Source organism: Acomys minous, assembly GCF_964271855.1.
Source record: "Acomys minous genome assembly, chromosome: 17".
Lineage (NCBI taxonomy): Eukaryota > Metazoa > Chordata > Mammalia > Rodentia > Muridae > Acomys > Acomys minous.
Genome location: NC_140500.1, coordinates 15,068,028 through 15,091,226, shown reverse-complemented (window position 1 = coordinate 15,091,226; position 23,199 = coordinate 15,068,028). Strand labels below are relative to the sequence as shown.

Below are 23,199 nucleotides of genomic sequence, written 5' to 3'. Positions count from 1 at the left end.
CCCAGACCTTCTACCCATGCATGCTATGCACGCTCCCTTCACCGGCTAATCTTACAGACCCTCTGTGCTGTGGGATTGCCTCGTTTCTCATTTAATATTTAAAAATAAAAGTGTTTTGCGTTGAGAAAAGGTTATTAAAGGTTGTTGTAAATGAGTCAAGAATGGTGGCACAGGTCTAAAACCCCCCTGCACTGAGGTAGTGGGGACAAGAGGATGAGGAGTTCAAGGCCAGCCTCAGCTACATGAGACTTACAAAGCTATCTTACTCTACCAGAGACCTGGACTCAAAAATTAAACATACAAGAATGTCTTCGATCCAAGGGCTTCCTTATTAGCCATATTCTACGGCCACTGGCAGAGACTGGCCTCGCAGCACCTCTCACCTGGACTACCATGGCAACAGCCTCCTCTCTCTGACCGCTCCATCGAGGAAGCATTTAGGAGACTTCTGCAGACATCTAAGCCCCAATGTTCAGGAGGCTGAGGCAGGAGGATCGCAAGCACAGGGGCCCCTGGCTGCAGAGTTGAGTTTAAAACCCAACTGGGACAACATAGCAAGACCTTGTCTCAAAATAAAATGAAAGGGCTAGGGCAGCTCAGTGGCTGAAGCTGAAAAACAGAAAAAAAGGGGGGGGGGGAGTAATTCAATTGGTAGAATGTTTGCCCAGCATGTACAAAACCCCTGGTTCCCCACTCTAGCACGACACAATACCAAACACATGGCATACATCTGTAATCCGAGCACTAAGCAAGCAGAGGTAAGAGGATCAGAAGTTCAGGGATATCCTTGGCTACATAGCCAGTTTGAAGGCTAGCTAAAAAAATAAAAATAAAAGTAAAAATAAAAATACATCTGTAACCCTGTACTTCTACATTGACGACAGGAGGGCTGAGAATCTGAGGTCAGCCTGGGTACAAAGTGAGACGTCACTTCAGAAAGGAAAAGAAAAAAAAAAAAAAAGAAAAAGAAAGAAAAGAAAAGAAAAAGAAAGAAAGGAAGTAAGAAAGCCTTCCCATCCTTCGAAAGGCTGCAGCTAGGTGAATCAGGGAAGCAAGAGGAAGCTTCCATAAACACACAGGGAAAGCCTTTCTCTTTACTCTCCAAATCCGTTAACAAGGAGGGGAGCCATTTTCAAATCCCAAGGTACTTGGTTACTAATCTGATTCTGCTCTACAAGTGGATATTCAAAAAAAAAAAAATGCTTGTTAAATCATCTCAAGGCTTTATTTATTCAACCTACTTAAAGCTTATGTAAACTCCTTGGAGATTTGTGTCAAGCTGTTAAGTTGGAAAATACATGAAAAATAGGACTTTCAATAGGCCAGCTTGTCTCTTCAATGAGTTTTGCCTGGACCACAGTGGTGAGGGGTGGTTTTTAGGAGAACGGAGGAAGAAGGAGGGGAGGAGACAAGAGCTTCACAGCTACCTTTGTTAACCAGCTACCGCCCTCTAGTGTTCGCTGTATAGTTTGCATGTGACGTCCAGTGAGAGAGCGAGAGCGAGAGCGCCAGACTGTCTGAATGCATCCGTATGTAGGTACCTGCAGTGACCATAAGGAGATAAGTGTTCAGTCCCTGAACTTTGGAGTCATCATCTCTCCAGCCCCCCAAAGGCCATTTTTATGGGCTGAGGTAGCTAGCTCAGCGAGGAAAGGGCTGCTGTACACAGTTGGAGGACCTGAGCTCAGATCCAGCAGCTGCTTAAAAAGCAAGGTGCGATAGTGCATTCCGTAATCCTAGCACTGGAGAAGTGAGGCAGGAGGATTCCTGGAGCTCACTGGCCAGGTAGTCTTGCCAAATGGTAAGTGCTATATTCAGTGAGACTTTGGAAAAAAAAAAAAGGTGGGGAGTGGGGGAGTGGGGACCTTTAATCCCATCGCTGAGAGGCAGAGAGGCGGACATATCTCTGTGAGTTCAAGGCCAGCCTGATTTATAGAGTGAGTTCCGGGACAGCCAAGGCTACACAGAGAAACTCTGTCTCAAAATAAATAAATAAGTAAATAAGTGAATAAAAAAGAAAGAAAAGAAAAAGAAATTTAGAAAAGCAAACATCATCATCAAAAATAGATAAAACAATAAACTTAAAACATAAGAGTGGATGGCAGAGGACCAGCTTGCAGTAGAGTCCTCCATGGTTGCTGCTTCAGCTTCTGCTGTGGATGTTGCCCTGACTCCCTCACTGATGAATTATAACCCAGACATGTAAACCAACTGAAGCTTTGCCTTTGTTGCTTTGACCATGGTGTTTTCCCACAGGAACAGAGGTCAAACTAGACTACCACCCAATTTTGACCTTTGGCCCCCTACATACATGTACATGTGCATACACAAATGTGTACAAACCTACGTATACCTGGATGAATCTACCATTCTTGTTCTGCAAATAAGCACATTGAAATTCAGATGTGAGGTGTCCAGCGGACCCAGGGGGCCTTCTATACTTACCCTCAATTGCTTGGCAAACTTTCTGCCTTATAAACTTACCCCAAATTTCAGAACTTAACCAATAAAAGAATACAGCACAATAACCAAAATGCTATATATTACTTCTAATATTATCCCCAGTAAAACTGTGATTGACTTGTGTTCAAGTTTAGATAGTCATAAATAATATCAATAATTTAAAAACTTGGTACAATTTTAGAAAATGTTAACACTTTAAAAGTTAGACCAAATCCCAAATGGGTTTGTCTGGCTGTGTGTCAGAGCTAATTTACTAGCCGGGCCTGGGGCACATACTTGTAATCCCAGAATTTAAGAGGTGGAGGCAGGAGGATCAGGGCGTCAGGATCATCCTGGGCCCCATGGAGAGTTTGAGGCCAGTCTAGGCTCCAGGAGACACTGTCCTAAACAAATAAATAACAGAAAACCCAACTTACCATTGTCTCCACGGTGGATTAATATTCTGCTAAAATTCTCCCAAAGGAACTTCTTTGGTCATTGACGGGAAAGAGAGGTTGTCATTTTTTTTAACAGGGAACACATACTTTTATCATTTCATCATTTGGCTGATGGGAAGAAACTGAAAGCTGTCCAGCTGGCCTTGCCACTCAGGACAACGCTGAGTAACAAGAGATTTATTCAAATAGTTAATTGGAGGGAAATACATCTGGAATGAATTTTATTGGAATTCATATAAAAAAAAAAGAAAAAAAGAATCCTTTAAACTAGTATCAAACAGTTGCCATTATCTGGGATGAGAAATAGTAATGACTCCCAACTCAGACTCCTAAACTGATAGGTTGTTGTTTGTTTGCTTTTTAAAACCAGATATACATTTCTAGTTATATTCAGGTATACTTAATGTTTTAGTTAGGAATTATTTTCAGCTACTATTTTACAGATATGTCACTCAATGACTTAACTTAGTTTCTTTTATTTTTTCTCTTCTTAAAACAAAAAAACCAAAAAAAAAAAAACCCAAACAAATGAAAAGAAAGCAGTTGGGCTGGTGTGTGACTGAGAGGTAGCCTGCTTGCTTGGCATGCAGGAAGCCTTGGCCTCTAGTACTGCAAAAGAGTTTTAAAGAAAAATTTTTTTAATTAAAAATTCAGACATGGGCCAGGAGTGGTGGCCCATGTGTTTAATCCCATCATTTGGAAAGCAGAGGCAGGGAGAATCTCTGTGGGTTTGAGGCCAGCCTGGTCTACAAAGTGAGTCCCGGATAGCCAGGACCATTACCTGCCTCAAAACAAACAAACAAACAAACAAAAAATCCAGACCTGATAGTGAAAATCTGCAATCCCTGAACTCAGGAGGCAGAGGAAAGGCAGGAAGATTAGGAGTTCAAGACCAGCCTGGGCTACCTGAGCTTGTTTCAGAAGGAAGAGGAGGAGGAGGAGGAGGAGGAGGAGGAGGAGGAGGAGGAGGAGGAAGAGGAGGAGGAAGAAACATAATGGGAGCATTCTTCAAGATACAGTTCCTGCTGAGTGGGCTGGGCAGAAGGTGCATTTGGCAACGAGTTCTTACACAAACTAAGAGCTGCCTAATTTGTCTTTAGATATCAACATAGATCCCATTGATCAAGTAATCAAGTCTTGAATAGCGTTTCCTGCGGAGGGATTCCACCAGCATCCTGCCCAGGAGGACGAGGCCTATTACTAGGAACAGAACACCAAAGAGGAGGGTCCCAATGAGAAGCCACTTCTCAAATGAAAGGCCGTGCTGGTGTTTTGGAACCCTGCTCAGTGATGCGCTGCCTACACTGACCGTCTCATTCTCCCAGGAAGCAGTCTTGTTGGTGGCAGAAGACCCTGAGGTTGGCAAAGAAAGGACAGCAGAACTCTCCCCACGCTCTGTGTCTGAAGTGAGCTTAGAGCCTCCTCGAAAGGCCACGGTGTCTAAGGCTCCTCGTGCGTCTGTGCGTGTCTGGAAGGCGGTGGTCCAAGCTGCCTGATGTGTAGCCATGTCGGTAAAACTTGCAGACACGGGGGCTGCTGGGGGCTTTGAGGTCACAATGGTCATAGGGGGAGCTGTGGTGGCCACCTTCTGCTGCAAGGTCACAGGTGACAGTGACACTCTGGGCAACAGAAGTGCAGGCTTCAGAGTCGCAGAGACATTGTGGAGGGAAGCAACAGCTATGGTGGTGGATGACGCAGTCGCGTTTTCAGGGAGTTCTGAGGAAAGCTGTAGACCAGGAGAATGGCTTTTTTCTTTATAAACAGGAAGCTGTGTGGTTGCTTCATCCATCTTGATGAGTTTCTGAGAGTGAACTGAGGCTGTGGGCATCTGAGAAGACACACCTCTCCAAAAGAGGTCAGTGGGTTTTGGGTAACCTGTTGCCGGAGGAACCCTGGGAGTGACTGCTGATGACGTATGGCCACGTACCAGGGACTCTTCTTGTGTTAACTTTTGGAGCGGTGAACTCTCTTTGGTCGATGGAAAATCTGAAAATTTAAGGAAACGAAAAGGAGAGTTAAAATGTCCCTGGTAAGGTACACATAAAACAAAAATGTTTCCTATGCCCTCAAACTATTGGTGCTTGATGCATGTGCTGGCTAAGTATTATTTGTTGTTGTTGTTTTATCCGTTTACAGAAACCAGAGTCATCTGGAAAGAGGGCACCTCAACTGAAAAAAATGCCTCCATCAGATTGACCTGTAGACAAGTCCGTCAAGGCATTTTCTAGGTTAATGATTGATGTGGGCAGGCCTGGCGGTACCACCCCAGGGCAGGTGGTCCTGGGTTGAATGAAAACGCAGGCTGTGCCAGCCCTGGAAGGCAAACCAGTAAGCAGCTTTCCTCCAAGACAACTGCATCAGCTCCTGCCTCCGGGTTCCTGCTTTGGTTTCCCTCAATGATGGATCACGATCAGGGTATAGAAGCCAAATTAACCCCTTCCTCCCCAAATTGCTCTTGACCAGTGTTTTATCACAGAAATAGAAAGCAAACTAAGATATACTGACTGACAACTTCTCTCTCTCTCTCTCTCTCTCTCTCTCTCTCTCTCTCTCTCTCTGTGTGTGTGTGTGTGTGTGCATGTGTGTGCACACTTGTGTATACATGCTGGAAAATGAACACAGGGCCATCCTGTACACACTAAGTGTGCATTGTACCACTGAGCTACCCCCTAGCTTGAGATACTTGATATCTCACCAAAAGCATGTATAAAATAAAAAGTACAAGTGGCTAAAGATCACAACAGTGTCTCTCTACCTCATGGTGTGGCTTACTTCTAGCCTGTTGGGACAGAAGAGAGGAGAAAGTGGGGTGGGGGTGGGGTGCCTCTGGCTGACTGGGGAATAGGTGGGGACAGCAAGGAGGCTGAGAGAAGCACCACAAGGAAGGCAAGAGGTTTAGGGAGCTGAGGACAGCTGAGGGCTGAGGCAGGGCAGGGAGGGGCCTCTGTAGCTTAAGCAGGACGGCGACTGTCAGGGAAAATGCTGGTGTGAGCCAGGCGCTCCTGCAGATGTGCCAACTGCCAGTGTGACAGGTAACCATGGAGACAGATGTTCCAGTCTGAGCATGGGACAGGTGAGAAAGCGTGAGCGAAGCCTTGGGGAAACGAAAAGTGGGAGGAAGCAGGATCCTAGTGACAGGCGGTTAACAGCGACAAGGGGTTGACAGATAGGGGGAGGGGTGGCCTTGGAGGCTCTGGACTCCTTGAAGAGCACCAAGCCGAAGAAACAATGCAAGGCAGGTAACATTTTCCAAGTAAAGTCGAGGGTGGATGGTTCTAGAATGTTACCAGAAGAGGGAGGCTCTCCATGAGACTTGATTTGGACTTTCAAAGCTTGGAATAAATGGAGCAACTGCCCTCGGTTATGAGCAAGATGTCTGCAATTATAATGCCCACACTGGATAGGAAGAGTAGGGCCATTCAGACCAGCCGCTGGGGGGGGTGGGGGTGGGGTGGAGATTAAGCTGAACATTCGGGGTTTTGCTCTGAGCCACACAGAGCTGCTTATCACAGTTCAAACTGGAAAAGCTTGTTAAGGCAATCAAGTGCAGGGAGGGATAACCTGATTGCTCCATATTAACTCTGCTACTTTTGAAAGTATTAGAATGGCCGGGGCTGGGAGTGTAGCTCGGTTGGAAATGCACTTGCCCACAGGCATAAAAGCCCTGGGTTCCACCCCCAGCATCACACGAACTGGACACTGTGGAACACACACATGCAGATCCCAGCACCCAGGAGGTAGAAGTAGGAGGGTCAGATGTTAAGGGCTATCCTCTGCTACATAGAGAGGTCAAGGCCACGGGGGGGGGCGGGGGGCGGCGGTACATGATACCCACCTGGGCCCCCCCCCAAAAGAAAACAGGACAGGAAAAAAAAAACAAAACAGGAAGAAATGCAGGAAGCACAGAGGCACAGCCTCCTCTCTCTCTTTCTTCCTGTTGGTTTCTGACGTAGACCTCTCATGTCTCCTGACAGATCCAGAGGCAACTGCAGAGGTGTGAGCGCACTGGCTGCTCACCAATCCCCAACACCTTTCCATGGCTCGCTCTTATTTATTTTACAGTTTAAATATTTATTTGTTAGGGTGGGGGAGGACCCAGCATGTGTGTGCAGAGGTCAGAGAATGATGTATAGAAGCCTGCTCTCCCCTTCCACCACGTGGCTCCTGGGGACCAAACTCAGGTCATCAAGCCTGGCAGCGAGCTCCTTTGCCCACTGGCCCTATTTTAGATTTTGGAGACAGTCTCACATGGCTCAGGTTACTCTTGAGTTTCATATGTAGTTAATGCTCACCTTGAACTCCTGATCCTCCGGTCTCCACCCTGCTCGCATTACAGGCAGGCAGGTATTATGCCATCAGACTACTACTAAAGAGCCTTTAAACCAGTCACCTAGGGGCTGGAGAGGTGGCTCAGAGGTTAAGAACACTGTCTGTTCTTCCAAAGGTCCTGCGTTCAATTCCCAGCAACCACATGGTGGCTCAAAACCATCTATAATGAGATCTGGTGCCCTCTACTGGTGTGCCGATGTACATGCAGGCAAAAACACTTAACAAATAAATAAATCTTAAAAACAAACCAGTCACCTAATTAATCTGGGACAGGGTTTAACATCAATGGCCAGATCCAGCCGACCACTTACCTTTGTGTGGCTTGTAAGCTGTGAATGAAGTTTACATTTTTAAATGGCTGAAAAATAACCAAAGGGATGTTTGACCTGGGAAGGTCGTATACTATTTGAATGTATACGGTCTTCAATCAGGTTCTACTTGACTGTCCACATGATCTTTTATTAACATACACCATATGGTCGATGACGAACAGATTTAACTGGTTGCATATGGCCCGAGTGCTTCACACCCAGGCCTCCAAAACCTAGCTACTATTTATTTGACGCTAGACAGAAAAGCTGGCCCACACGTGCTCTGAGCTACTGTGCTCTGACACAGAAGTGGGAGCTGGGTGTGTGCTGATGCCTGTAATCGCAGCACTTGGGAAGTAGAAGGGTCAAGAGTTTACAGTCATCCTCAGCTACGTAGTGAGTTCAAGGCCAGCCTGACTTACATGAGACCCTGTATCCGAACCTTTTATCCCCCTCCCACAATCTGGATACTTGAGCTTCCTTCCCCCCCCCCCCCCCCCCCCGTCTCCTTTCTTAATTAGTTTTATTATGTATTTTATATATAATGAAATGTTTTATTATATGTAAATATCTATTACTACAGGTGATGTCATAGCATCGCCATCTGTATCATAAGGTGTTCAATAAAAATGACGACTCAGAGTCTGGGAGTGTAGCCTATAGTACACATAAGGCCCCAGGGTAGACACTCACGATCACACACAAAACAAACACACCTCAGCATGTTTCATTTTAAAGCTAAAAAAAAAATGTCAGTTAGATGGCTCAACGGGGCTGCCAAGCCTGGCCTGAAAAGCCCGAGTTCAGACCCCTGGACCTACATGGCAGACAAGGTAGGGGACAACCAGCTCCCACAAGTTGTCCCTTCACCTCTACACTATCACTCTGGTGAGTACAGCTCCTCTAAATAATAAATAAATAAATAAGTGATGTAAGCAAGGGAGAGAGAGAGAGGGAAAAAAGCAGGACTGACTGACACGCAGTCTGCATGGTATTATAAGTTAGTGTGTCCATTGAGAAGAATGACCTAAACAGCTGTTGGCCTTCTCAGGCACGTGGGCTCAGCTATAAGGACAATCAAGCGCTGGGCCCACTTGATAAGGTACATGTGTTGGCAAAGAGCCTGGACCCACACAGAATCCTCCACACCTGCTCCTCTCACCTTGCCCACTGCAGCTCGCACTGGGCAGGGCTTTCTCTGTGGACAGAAGCCACAGAGGGAGCTGGGATACAGTCCTGAGCCTTAGCCTCTCCTTTAGAGTTTCATTTTTTAAGGGATTTCACTGAGTTAAAACAACAACGACAAAAAAAAAAAAAAAAAAAAGCAAGGCAAACAGATTTCTAATTTATTGGATTTCTGAATTCTCCCATTCTTACAGTGCTTGGTAGAAAAAGATGTATTGCAAAACTATTAAAAACAGATGAATGCTAAGCTGCAATGCTTTTATAGGCTGAGCAGAGTCTACTGCCATCTTTTAAAGTGTCAGTCTGTAAATATTAGTCAGTTGGCTACAGGAAATAAAAGTTCCTTCAGAAACAAACCGCCAAACAGATATTTACATTTGAGTAACAGGATAATTTATGATCAATGGAATAACTCAATCCATAAACGCAAGTAGATTTATAAATAGAATTAAGAACATAACTTGTATACATCCTGTAGGAATAAACAGTCCTCTGCATGTGTCCAGGATCTGGTGTCACTGCCAGGAAATGTCCTTCAACCTGTGCTCATGATGCCCCCTGGTGGCTGCCACCAGAACAGGTCAACTCCCGTTCCTCCGCCCTCTTACTCCTCCTTACAATGTTCTTACATAGGCCCACTCTGCTTTCCTCTTGTCTCCACTGGTCAGCATCTTTATCTTGTATTTCTTCTTTTAGACAGTATAAAAGCAACAACTCCACAGAAGTGTTATGGAAATTAGAAAAATTAATCTCCAGTTATAATTTATTATAGCAGATCATTCAAATGACCTGTGCTTTTTGCACCCATTTACGGAAAGTGTCTGGCACATTGGATTTCCCTGGTTCTGGAACAAAATTCAGGCAAACCCTGGCTCTGAAGAAGAAACGGTCAACACCCAGGTGCCCCAAGTAGTTCATTCCACAAAGCACCCTGACACGTGAGAGAGAACCCTTCACTCCCTTCTACCCTCTGCCTCTAAACTGCTCTCCTCGAAATCTCCCAGGTCACAGATGTGGCCCCACCCATCCAGATGTCCATTTAAAAACTAAGACTCAGCCTCCTTGTGTCTATTTGCCTGGCCACCAACCAGTCCTATCAATATTACCTCCTTCCATCCCCTATATCGTCTGCCTGGACCCCGTTCTTCCTACATCTCACTTCCCACAAACCAGGTTTTCCATTTCCCCTTTCCTGTGGCCTCCGATGGGTCTAAAAAGAGTCACCAGTGAGCTTTGAGAAGTCTCCTTACAGGCACCGTGGAAGCACACACAGCTGTAGTGCCAGCACTCTGGAGACACAGGTAGGCAGACCTCTGTGAGTTCAAGACCAGGCTAGATTACATAGCAAGTTTCCAGCCAGCCAACGCTATAGTGGGAAGAGACCCTGTTTTGCAAAAAAAAAAAAAAAAAAAAAAAAAAAAAACACCCAGAAGCGAAACAAATCATTTGGGCAAGCGAGCTGGCTTGGAGGGTGGAGGCACTTATGCATAAGCCTGGCGACCTGAGACCTCATGCCTGCCATGGCATGTGCACACATAATAGTGTGTACATAATAGTGTGTACTAGTGTACACAATAATAGTAATTAAAAAAATACACCATGGCACGTGCCTACCTAAAAACTTCCCTTGTACCCCTGCAGTAAAACCTACTTCTCCTGGATGACAAATGCATCTGTGATCTGGGCTCCCTTCCTCCATGCCATGCACTATGCACAACTTGCTATGCCTCTGAGGTTCAGAATGAACATTTGGTCTTTCACAGAGGCCAGTGCTTTAAATAATTCAGGCACAAAGGGAAGAGAACAATGCCTTCATTACCTCTGATGAGTCTGTAGCTCACAAGGCCCTTTGCTGGCTTCAGTGGACAGGCGTCCTCACTGGGACAGAAAAACAAGTAGCAGTTGGGCTGCCCGGCTGTCTTCCGGGTATCGAAGATCATCAAATTACACGGTTTGTCCCCTGCAACGAAAGGCTTGTAAGTATGACTTCGAAAAAGTACTTTCCTGAGTGGGGCAAGCTGGAGCGGCTTTACTCGGAGTCCCTTGGTCACTTTGCTTCTTTGCTGACTCAGATCGGTTCCCTTAGTTTAGCAATATAAAGCAATCTCAAAAGACATTGATTGGGTTTCTAAACCTGAGTTAAGATAATCTTGGAAAAGCCTTTTTTTTCAATTTAAAATTTCATTATCGATTTTATGAGTATGGGTATTTGGCCGGCATGTGTATCTGTGTACTGTGTGCATGTAGTGCTTGTAGAAGCCGGAAGAGGGTACCAGATCTTCTAGAACTGGAGGGACAGGTGGTTGTGAGCATGATGTGTGGGCTGGGTCCTTTGGAAGAGCAGCCAGTGCTCTTAGCCTCTGAGTTATCTCTTATCTCCCCAAACCAATTGTTAGCAGAACATTTAGTTCTCCAGGGATAACTCTTCTATTTGTTAAAATATCCTTTAGGGGCCAGGGGTTTGGATCCTAGCACCTACATGACACTCCCAATTATCTGTAAGTCCAATTCTAGGGGATCTGATGTCCTCTTCTGGCTTCCTCAGGTACCACGCACACACACGATAAACAAACAGACAAACAGATATGCAGGCAAGCCACCCACACACATAAAATAAAAATAAATCTGAAAAATAACAACAAAATACAAAAATACAGGCCGATAACCTCAGCACTCAAGGAGGTAGAGGCTGGAGAAACGAGTTCAAAGCCATGCTCAGATACATAGTGAGTTTGAGGCCAGCCTGGGCTATAAAGAGATCCTATATGAAAACACCAAACTCTATGGTTGGGAAAGAGAGGTAGCTCTAGTTCTTTCCTCCATGACGCAACCCAAGACAACCCTAGTTTCCTCTTCTGACAGTGTGATACTGCAGTAACACTGGTGAAGGTTAATATCACTGTCAACTTGATAGGTCTGAGTTGCACACAGGAGTCAGTGAAGCACATCCCTGCCTGTGTCTTTTCAGAAAGGATTAACTCCATAGGGAAGACCAGTATTGACTATGGGTGCCATTAGAGTGGGAACCTGGATAAGGAATGGAAAGGTGGAAAAAGGAGACCCCTAGCTGGGCAGGTGGGATGGGTCAATAATCTCAGTGCTTAGGAAGCCAAGGCAGGAAGGTCAGGAGTTCAGGGTCATCCATGGCTACATGAGTTTGAGGCTAACTTGAGCTATATATTACCCAGTGCCAAACAAAAGCTGGGCATAGATAGCTGCACATCCTGTGATCTCAGCACTCAAGGGGCCGAGGCAGGAGGATCATCACAAGCTCAAGTACAATCTAGTCTATACAGCAAAATGTTGTCTCAGAAACAAACCAACAATTTATGTGAAATAGAAGGATTATCTGTGAGGAGTGAATGCTGGACGTGTGGGTGCTTGTTGGCAACATCGGGAACCAGACATTTGTCCTCAATTCCAGGACCTGAGGGTTTTCTACTTTACAGTGAAAGTCCTCATACAGCTTTGCTGCCCATGGATCTTAGCTTATGGATTTTAAACCTTTCCCTTATTTATTCAGCAGTTCAAAACTACGGTTTTTAAAGTACTCTGATAATCTGACAACAGTCCTAGACTGTAGGAAAGTGTACATCAACAGAAAGGACACAGCTTCCACCCGTGACTGGGGGTCTTATGGACCTACCACTTTGTCTAACATCCCACCATGTTATTGTACGTCTTCCATCACTATGACAAAATGCCTGCTGTAAACAACCCAAGGGAGGAAAGATCTGTAGGAGCCCGTGGTGCCAGAGGCATCCCCCCAGGCTGACACCCAGCATGGTATGGAACGCACGCTTCGACAGAAGGCCAGGATTTCAGGTATGCATCACCATGCCCACCTCTATGGCGCATACATGTTTATCTCAACATTTGTAAGACCAGCACTTTATCCCCTGAGCTATCGGGGCTTCTCCATCAGCACTTATAGAAAAAAACCAAGTGGGAATTTACGTTAAACCACTGTACTGTCTAAACCACAGCATCACAAAGCATACTGTTTGACTGAAGGTCATCAAACGGCTATTTCCTGTGGACATCTAGTGTAGGGTCTCTTCCCATACCAGATCTCCAAAGCCCTGGCAAGATGGGGCATCCTTCAATTCACTTCAACCCACTTCTCAATCTAACCAGCTTTAGTTAGCTCCAGCCCCCATAGGCTTAAAGGTTCTGCCCTGCAAGCCTGCCATCCTTCCAGAAGCGAGCGGCAGGTGGCAGGTCTCAAGTCACCTGAACTCTAACTGAACTACAAATTCAGAGGTTGCCACAATCCTGCCTTTCCCATTTGATACTTTGCTAGTACGAGCCATAGAACTCAAGGAATAATTATATTTACAATTACATTGTAGGATGACAGACATGGTGTTTTTTTTTTCATACATGCTGGCTATCAAATCCGGGGTTTTCCCCTCTATAAAATATAAAGGATAAAAATGAACAGTTGGGTGAAAGGGAACATAAGGAAAGGTCTGGAAGGATCAAGGGTGCAGAAGCTGCAGTCCTCATGGAATTGTGGCATGCTACCTTCCTACCACACAAACACATTCACTCATTTACCTGGAAGCTCCCCAAACGTCATCTTGTAGGGACCTATATATGACAGCTCTGTTGCATAGGCATAATCAATTACAGTCATCGGCCTCTTGGTTCAAAGGACCCCTCCCTGGAGACCAGGGCACAGGGCTGAAGGTTCCAAGCTCTTTCTGATGACCAGCGACATCTAGAATAGTCTGTGGGCCTGTTAGGTAGTCTCAAATAGCATAAAGTGAGTTATAGTTGAACTGGACTTAAGATCATGAGTCTTGTTCCTGTCACTCACACATTCCAAGGGTTTAGGAGCTCTGTGCCCCAAAACACAGGACAGCCTGCATGTAACTCCAGTTGCTCAGAAGGCTGAGACGGGAGAATCATAGGTGCATGACTTGGCTGGATTACAGAATGGGTTTAAAGGCAGCCTGACAATTTTGTAAGACCCTGTCTCAATTAACAAATAAAAAGGGAGAGGATGGAGAGATGTCTCAGGGGGTTAGAGCACTTGCTGCTTTTTACAGAGGACCCAGGTTTGGTTCCCAGCACCTGAATAGCAACTCACCTGCAACAGTTTCAGGGGATCTGGCGCCCTCTTCTGGCCTCTCCTGGCACTGCATGCACATGGTGCATATACACATCCAGGCAAATACTCATACACATAAAATAAAAATAAGTCTTTCCTTTTTAAGTAAAAAGAGGGGAAGGGAAAAGACTGAGTGGGAGAGCACTTACTTAGCATGCATGTACATGAGGCCATGGGTTCCACCTGCAGTTACACCACCACCAAGAAATAAGGACCCGAGACAAAGACCACAGATATATTCCTTATGCCCCGGCATCATAGAAACAGAAGTTCAAGAGCCGTCACTTGCTTCAGTGTCTCACCAGTCCTTGATGCTGAGGCCTTCCTATCCCATGTACTAACTTTAGCAGTTAGCCTAGGTGTAGCATATTCAACAAAGTTAACACTGGATCATGTAGGAATTCCGACAGGGGCAGGAGCAAAACTGAACCATCCAGCTCTGCTTAAAGGCTTCTCTTTCCAGCTCGCAGATTTGTAGCCCGAGCTGTTTAGATGCGTTGGTTTAAACCCACGAAGCTAGGCTTTCTTCTGTGTCTCATGAACGTATAGGATTCAATAACTTCCCTTCCTGACCGGAAAGATGGCTCATTGGGTGAACAGGTTGTCGTGTGAGCCTGGCTACCTGAGTTTCCTCCCTGAACCCACGTAAGGAATGTGTGGACACACGTATCAGCAACTTTAATACAGCCCCGGGGAGGGATGGTGGAATGCACTTTGTAGACAACAGTGTCACTTGTCTTTCTGCTCCACTGAGAATCACTGGTGCAAGCTATCCAGCCACACCCAACTACCATGTCACAGAACACACAGGCCACCACAGGCGTGTCACCTACCTGCTATGTTCTGTGTTGAGCAGCAGGCACCGATGCAGTCTTCCCGAGTGGCTGTATGTGTGGGTTCATTGCCTCTGATGCCTTTGGAAAGAGAAGTCTGGATGTCAATAACAACGCCCTCTAGACTCTCCGTGAGGCAGTTCTGACCAGCAGACAGCCTTGGTGTCAGGAGGCAAATCACCACCAAAGTGTAAGCCCAGCTCCCTCCCCTGAAGAACATTCTGAACTCCTGCTCAGCCTCGGTCTCTCTTCAGAGGTTAAGGATGACCCTTCTGATCTCAATGGGCGTCAGGAAGGTTGTACAGACGGCTTTTTCTCTAGAACAAAACAACAAAACAAAACCTGTCAGTGGCGCTACATGATGACGTAAGAGGTTGCTAGGACCTTAACGGCAGCCCAGAGAATTAACAGCTGCTGTTGTTTTCTTCCTTCTTTCCTTCCTTCCTTCCTTCCTTCCTTCCTTCCTTCCTCCCTCCCTTCCATCTTTCCTTCCTTCCTTTCTTCCTTCCTCTTCTTTCTGCAGCCACACCATACCTTTCTGGTCATTATACACTCTCCCTCAGGAATTAGCAACACAACAATGATAACAAAAAGTAACCAACACGGCGTGCATGCCCTACACGCGTGTGCAGAGGCCAAAGAGCGTATGGGTGTCCTGATCTAGCCCTCTCTGTCTTATTCCCTTGAGCCAGGGTTTCTGTTGAACCTGGCTCGCTTGTTGACAGTGGCCCGCCTCCCCCCAGTACCCAGCACTGAGGTTATAAGAGGCATGGTATGCCTGGCTTTTTATGTGGGTGCTGGGGACTCAAACTCAGATCCTCAGATTTGAGCAGCAAATGTCTTCCCTACTAACCCATCCCCCCAGCTCCAAATTTCTGCTTCTTTAACCTTTCCTTGACCATGATCTCCCTTGATGATCTAAGGAAGCAGAGGTTCTATCTTGAGAGAAAGGCTCTAAATGCACAGGTGGGCTGAGGGCGCAGCGCAGTGTTAGAACACCTGCACAGCATACTCAAAGCCCAGTGGAAGCCGGTTATGTTATCATAACCGTTTTTAGGAGCTTCGGCTCTAACTACATTGGTACTGCTCATGTAATAGGCACTGGGCACCGGGTTCGGTTCCCAGCACCACACACACAGGGCCTGGTCACACACACACACACCTATAATCCCAGCACTCAGGTGGAAAACACAGGGCGATCAGAAGCTCAAGGTCACCGTCTAATACATAGCTAGGTAGAGACCAGTCTGAGGCATATAAGACCCTGTCTCAAAACAAACAAAACCAAATGGGGAGGAGAGACCCAATGACATCTATAAATTCAATCCCAGTGGTAACTCTGTGGATAACAACAAAATGATTCTAACAATTAGACAGGAATTCAAAGAGACCTGTGAGAGTCAGCATGAGAGTGAAGGAGGAAGAAGAACAGGAGGAGGGGGGAGGTGGAGGGGGAGGTGGAGGGGGAGGGGGAGGGGGAGGGGGAGGAGGAGGGGGGAGGGGGAGGGGGAGGCGGAGGGGGAGGGGGAGGGGGAGGGGGAGGAGGAGGGGGGAGGGGGAGGGGGAGGGGGAGGGGGAGGAGGAGGGGGGAGGGGGAGGGGGAGGGGGAGGGGGAGGGGGAGGGGGAGGGGGAGGGGGAAGAGGGGGAGGAGAGGGAGGGAGGAGAAGGAGGGGGAGGGGGAAGAGGGGGAGGAGAGGGAGGGAGGAGAAGGAGGTTGCCAGAGCAACAATTCCTGATTCAATGCCTACTAGAAAGTTATAGTTACCAAAACTGTGCACTGTAAAAAAAAAAAAAACAAACAGACATATCAATGGACGGGGATGGAGTCCAGGAGGTGACACACACACACATACAGACAACTAATCTTTGACAAAGGTGCAAAAGGCAATGCAAATATAGTTTGGGGGCCTAGAGAGACAGCCTGGTACTAAGGAGTATTTGCTGTTCTTGCAGAAGACTGGAATTCGGTTCTCAGCACCCACATTAGAGGGCTCACAGCCACCTGTAAATCCAGCTCCATGAGCCCCAACACCCTTGTCTAACCTTCGCACACATGTGCATACTTACATACAGACATACAAATAAAAATAAACTAGACCTTTAAAAAAACAGAGTTGGAACAGTTGGGCAGCCACATGTGAAAAATAAATGGGGACACAAACATTTTAACCTTCACAACAATGAACTCCAATGGATCACAACCCTAAAAGTAAAACACACATCTACACAATTCCAGGCAGTAGCACAGAAGAAGAGACTACTTGTTCTTTGATTGATTAAATGATGTGTTTTTAGATACAACAGCAAAAGTACAATCCCTTAAAAGCTGATTTAACATTTATTTTATGTGTTTGAGTGTTTAGCTTGTGTGCATGTATGTGAGCCACATGCATATATGGTACCCACAGAGGTCAGAAGAAAGCACTGGCTCTCCCTGAAACTGACGTTATGGACGGTTGTGAGCTCACTACGTGGATGCTGGGACTGAACCCAGGTCCTCTGCAAGGACAAGAGCTCTTAAGGACAGAGCCATGACTCCAGCCCCTGATGCTCTATTCAATTAAAAAAAAAACAAACCTGTTGCTCTATGTTTGTATGGGGGTGGGGTGGGGGACACATGTCTGTAGGGCATTGATGTTCAGCATCTTCCTTAACAGCTCTTCCATCTTTGGGGGCAGGGTCTTTTAACCAAACCCAGAGCTTGCTGATACAGCTAGGCTCTCCAGCCAGCTTGCTCCAGGATCCCATTTCCACCTTTCAAAGGCTGCCCAGCCTACCCAGGATCTGTGTGGGTTGGGGATCCAAACTCCAGTCCTCAAGTTTGCCTGCCTAGCGCTTTACCTACTGAGCAGTCGCCGGCCCAGCCACAGAAAATATATGTGTAAAACACCTGTCTGGTAAAGGTCTGACACCCAAATTTTCTGAGAACTATTAACAATCATAGAAAAACTAAAAAAGAAAAAAAAATGAAGCCAGGAACAGTGGTGTAGACCCTTAATGTCAGCATCTAGATCGATGTGAGTGTGAGGCCAGCCTAATCTATATATTGAGTCCCAGGCCACCCAGGGCTGCATAGTGGGAACCTTGTCCAAAAAATAAACAAACAAAAATAATTCCCCCCCCAAACAGAAACAAAACCAAAAAACTAAAAAAATTGGCAAGAGATCTGAGCAGTCATATCACCAATTTATATATATATATAGACAAATAAGCATGCTAAATATGCTCAACATTGTATCATCAAGGAACTGTAGTTTCAATCAGCACTGAGGAACAACCACTCCACACCTATTAGAATAGTAAAAATCCAAAAACCAGGCAGCACCAAATGCTGATGTGAACTAATGGGAATCCCATTCCCTGCTGGTAGAAATGCAGAATGGAACGGCCACCCTGGAAGAAGTGTGGCTGCGCCTTACGAAGCTGAAAGGCTGTCTCCCCATAGAACTCAGCACTGTCCTACACATGCTTTCCCAGGTACATTAAAAGCTGTGTCTAGGGGCTGGAGAGATGGCCGAGCTACTAAGAGCAGACACTGCCTTCCCTGAGGTGCCAAACTTCAGCGCCAAGAGGATCTGACACCATCTTCTGGCCTCTTTAGGCCCTGTAGGCTCATGTGTAGACAAATCAACACACACACACACACACACACACACACACACACACACACACACATGCACACACACCACAGATCTTCATGGGAATGTTTATAGTAGCATTCTTCAAAATTGCTCACAGCTAGAAACAATCAAAATGTCATTCTTAGGTGAATGGATAAATAAGACACAACTATATATTTAAGTGTTGTTCAGCAAAAGAAGGAAATAATTATCAAGCAACAGAAAGCTAGGGGAAAAAAAGTCTTCAGTTGTATATTGCTAAGTGAAAGAAGCCAGTCTGAACAGGCTTGATTCTGAATATCCATCTCCTGATATTCTGGAAAAACCAAGCCAGAGAGATGGTAAAAATACCAGAGCTGGAGAGATGGGTTTGAGGTTAAGAGCGTTGGCTACTCCAGAGGACCCAGGCTCTACCACTAGAACCTACAAGGTGGTTTACAATTATCCCTAATTCTGGTCCCAGGGGATGTGATGCCCTCTTCTGGCGTCCTCAGGAAGTGCACATAGGTGGTACACAGACATACATGAAGACAAAACACCCAAACACATAAAATAAAAAGAAAAGGGAAAAGAAAAACTTTTTAAATATTTATTTCTTTTTATGTATGGGTATTCTATCTGCATGTACAGTTACATGCCAGAAGAGGGCACCAGATCACATTATAAATGGTTGTGAGCCACCATGTGGTTGCCGGGAATTGAACTCAGGACTTCTGGAAGAGCAGACAGTACTCTTAACCACTGAGCCATCTCTCCAGCCCAAAAAAGAAAAGTTTCTTCTTTTTTATTATTATTATTATTATTTTTTAAGACAGGGACTCTCTACATAGTTCTGGCTGTTTAGGAATGTACGCCAGACTGGCCTCAAACTTATAGAGATCTGCCTGCCTCTGCCTCCTGAATTCTGGAATTAAAGGTGTGCACCACCATGTCTTGGAGAAAAAGAAAATCTTAAAACCATAAAAATTCTATCAAGAGCTTGAAGAGGTGGCACACACGTATAATCCCAGCAATCAGAGAGGCAGAGGCAGGCGGATCGCTGTGAGTTCCAGGCCAGCCTGGTCTACAAACTGAGTCCAAGGGAACACAGAGAAACCCTGTCTTGAACACAAAACAAAACAAAACAAAAGAACAACCACCAACTCTATCAGGGCTTAGGAGAAAGGGAAGAGGGATGGACAGGTGGAATACAGAGGATTCCTTCAGCTGTGAAATTATTCTGTATGCTACTGTAATGGAAACAGGCCATTGTATATGTACTGAGAGCACAGAACTATGAAACATGCCAAGTGAACTCTATGTGAATAATGAACTTCAATTCGTTAACAAACAAAAGTTAGCATACAAAGCCAGTCTATGGCGACATACCACAAGTGTGATGCTTCCCTTGTTATTATGTCCAGCTCCTGTGTACAGCACAGTGGAAACCTGTATCATGCCCACATGACAGCCTCGATGCACTTTATACACACCTGTCCTTAAATACTCACAAGAAACCCAGTGGAGCCCAGCAGGGTGCTTCACACCTGAAATCCCAGCACTAGGGAGGCTGAGATACGAGGCTGAGGTTTTAGGATAGCCTGAGCTACCTAGTGAACTCCAGGCCAGCCTGGAATACAGTGAGACCTTTACTCAACACACACACACACAGAGAGACAGACAGACAGACAGACAGAGACAGAGACACAGAGACAGAGACAGACAGAGAGACAGAGACAGAGACACACAGAGACAGAGAGAGAATATGCTAATTAGTCCCACCTCCAGTTAAAACAGCAAGTAAAACAACTGTGCACAGTACATGTTTCTTTATTAGCAGTAAACATGCGGGGTTGTATCAAACAGCTGCCGCAAATCTCAAGTAAGCATTGCATATAAGATTTTGAGATATTTGTAACAAGCAGCACCTATGGACAGGATCTGTGCTGTCTCGCAGTGCCAAGCCACAGATACTGCCAGCTCCACTATGGCTCTGCCTACATTCTTCCTCACGGAAGTGCTGCTTTTCATTTGGAGGCCTGGGAAGTAATAAAAATTTCCCAAGTTCGCAGACTTCCTGAATTCCACCCATGGAGGCCAGAGATGGGGGTGGGGGTGGGGGGTGAAGGGGGTGGAGGGAGGGGGAGGAAGGAAGGGGAGTCTGGTATAGCCTGTCCTTGTGCTTGCACAGAAACCTGAACTGTGCACAGAGACTGAGCAGAGGCTGTGCTCTCAGGACGCAGCATCTTCCCAGCGACTGCCCTGCAAAAAGTACCATCCCTGAGGTGGCTCAAAGGCTTGCTGCCAAGTCTGATGACCTGAGCTCCATCGTTGGAACCTGGTGGAAGTTGCTCTCTGACCTACACGGATGCACCAGGGTGTTCATGAGTGCACACACAAATACATGCTTTTGCTTGTTTGTTTTTGTTTTTGTTTTTTTTAGACAGGATTTCTCTGTGTAGCCCTGGCTGTCCTGGACTCCCTTGGTAGACCGGCCTGGCCTGGAACTCACAGAGATCCGTCTGCCTCTGCCTCTTGAATGCTGGAATCAAAGGTGTGCACCATCACTGCCATACTTGTTTTTGTTTGGTTGGTTGTTTTAATCTTGAAAACAAAACAAAACAAAGCAAAAAAAGGTAATTCCAGCAGAGATAGAGGCAGGCAGATCTCTGTGAGTTGGAGGCCAGCCTGGTCTACAAAGCAAGCTACAGGACAGCCAAGGTTACACAAAGAAAGTCTGTCTTGAAAGACTAAAGACAAACAAACCCAAAAATATATGGAATGGTTGAACACACCTTTAACTACAGTACTGGGGAGGCAGAGGCAGGCAGGTCTTATCAGTTCCAGGCCATCCAAAGCTACACAGGGAAATGCAATTAACTAAATTAAAAAATAATTTCATTAAAGATACCCAACAAATGCTGGGCATGGTGGTGCACGCCTTTAATTCCAGCACTCGGAAGGCAGAGGCAGGCAGATTGCTATGAGTTTGAGGCCAACCTGGTTTAGAAAGTGAGTCTAGGACAGCCAAGCCTACACAGAGAAACCTTGTTTGGAAAAAACAAAACAAAACAAGTCTTAGGTTACTTAGGTCTGCTGTTTGTTTTTTTGTTTGTTTGTTTCATTTTGCATTTTGGTCCCCAATTAAGGATTAAATATTAGCATAGTCCTAGAGCTGGGACCACATGCTGGCAAGCCCTCTGCACTGAGCTACATATTATTAGCTCATGAAGTTATCTAATTCACTATTATCTGAGGCTTATGGTCTGGAGCTCAAGTTAATCCTGCTGAAAAAGAGGACAGACACAGATGGAAGAGTGAAACTCCAGCTACTGTGCCATTCAAACTTAACTTTTATGTAACTATTTCAATTATTGGGAATCATTTACGACATGCTATCAAGAAGTCAACAACTGTTCTCTCTGTCTCTGTCTGTCTGTCTGTCTGTCTGTCTGTCTGTCTGTCTGTCTGTCTCTCTCTCTCTCTCTCTCTCTCTCTCTCTCACACACACACACACACACACACATGAGCATATGCAACACATACTGTTTCTCTCTCTCCCTCTCTCTCTCTCACACACACACACATACACACACCTTTACAGAGTACCACACAGCAGGTTGAATAAGGAAAAGGAAGGCAACCATAATAAGAAAACATGGGAACTTTCCCCTTCCTTTGAGGAACCGCAAGCTGCTCCCTGAATAATTTGGCCTCCCTCTGCAGACAACTTGGAGCTTGTGCCATTTACAGCAGGTGCTTTCAAGCCCTCTTGGCCATCTGCTTTGGGATATTGCAGAGAAATGACTATCCAGGCCAGTCCCCTTTTGCCCTAGCCTGGTCGCAGAGGTCGCCTAAGGGTAGGTGCCAGAGCTGGGCCTGGGAAAGGAACGGAGTTGTTCTCAACAGGGGTCGACTCTACCCAAGACCAGCCAGGAGAGGAAAGAGAAGTCTTTACCTGCCAGCGAGAGACCCCTGTGGTCCCCGTGGTGCTTGGGCAAAGGGCGTCTGGGTCGCTTTTGCAAAGCACCGGCAAAGCGGCGCAAGGGTCTAGGGAGGATCGCTGGGGATGCTCCGGAGCTCCCGCGCCGGCCCCGCAGATTTTGTCGTGATCAAGTTCCTGCTTCCGTCGCAGCGACTGAAAGTTTGCACGGGGGAAGGGCGCGTCCCTGCCCTGCAACCCGGAGCTGCTTCCCAAACAACATCCAGCCTGAGGGCCCCAGGCCGGACGTGCCACAGCCCAGGCGCCAGGTCCCCAGGTCACGGAGTCGCCACCGCACCCAGCACACTGCTAGCCACTAGGGGAGAGAGTCCGACCCTCTTCGGGTCACAAGAGTCTGCAGCTACGCTGCCGGTGCCGGGGGCTGGGGGGAGGGGGGCGTGGTGGGGGGCCCTGAAGAGCAAACGCACAGGTGCTGATGGGGAAATCACACACCCAGGTGTGCTCCGCACTACGCCAGGGTGCTGCTGCTTTTTGTTTTCAGACAGATCTTGAAGGCCTGACTGGCTTGGAATTCTTCATGCAGGCAAGGATGACCTTGAACTCCTGATCCTCTTGTCTCTATCTTCTATGTGCAGGTGTTACAGGGGTACACCACCACCCTCGGTCTAAGGGCGCCTTCTCGGTAAAAGTTCACAGACCATCCTATTTGGGCATACTTAGGAGATTCCTATTTCCATAATTGGAGAAGGGGGGGGGGCGGGGTAGGGTCAATCAAACCTGGCAGTTTTCAAGCTAACTCTGTAAGGCAACCACCCCAGGGGAAGGCATTTGGCTTTTTTTTTTTTCGGGATTTACTGGGTTGTTGTTGCTGCTATGTATTGTTTATTTTGGTTTAGCTTTTGCTTCGTTGAGACAGGTTCTAACTCCCTATGTAATGAATATCTAACTTTTCTGTCCTCATCTTCCTGCCTCTACCTCCCAA

General features: G+C 46.4%; 1 protein-coding gene across 1 annotated transcript; it reads right to left on the bottom strand.

Moving 5' to 3' along the window:
• Positions 1-3,032: 3,032 nt before the first annotated feature.
• Positions 3,033-22,635, bottom strand: MANSC1 (MANSC domain containing 1). Its single transcript, XM_084765018.1, has 4 exons — positions 22,233-22,635; positions 14,675-14,991; positions 10,545-10,685; positions 3,033-4,886 (listed from the first exon to the last, which is right to left on the bottom strand). Exons 2-4 carry the CDS (start codon positions 14,892-14,894, stop codon positions 3,997-3,999), a joined length of 1,251 nt encoding a protein of 416 aa, XP_084621144.1. The 5' UTR covers positions 14,895-14,991; positions 22,233-22,635; the 3' UTR covers positions 3,033-3,996.
• Positions 22,636-23,199: the final 564 nt, after the last annotated feature.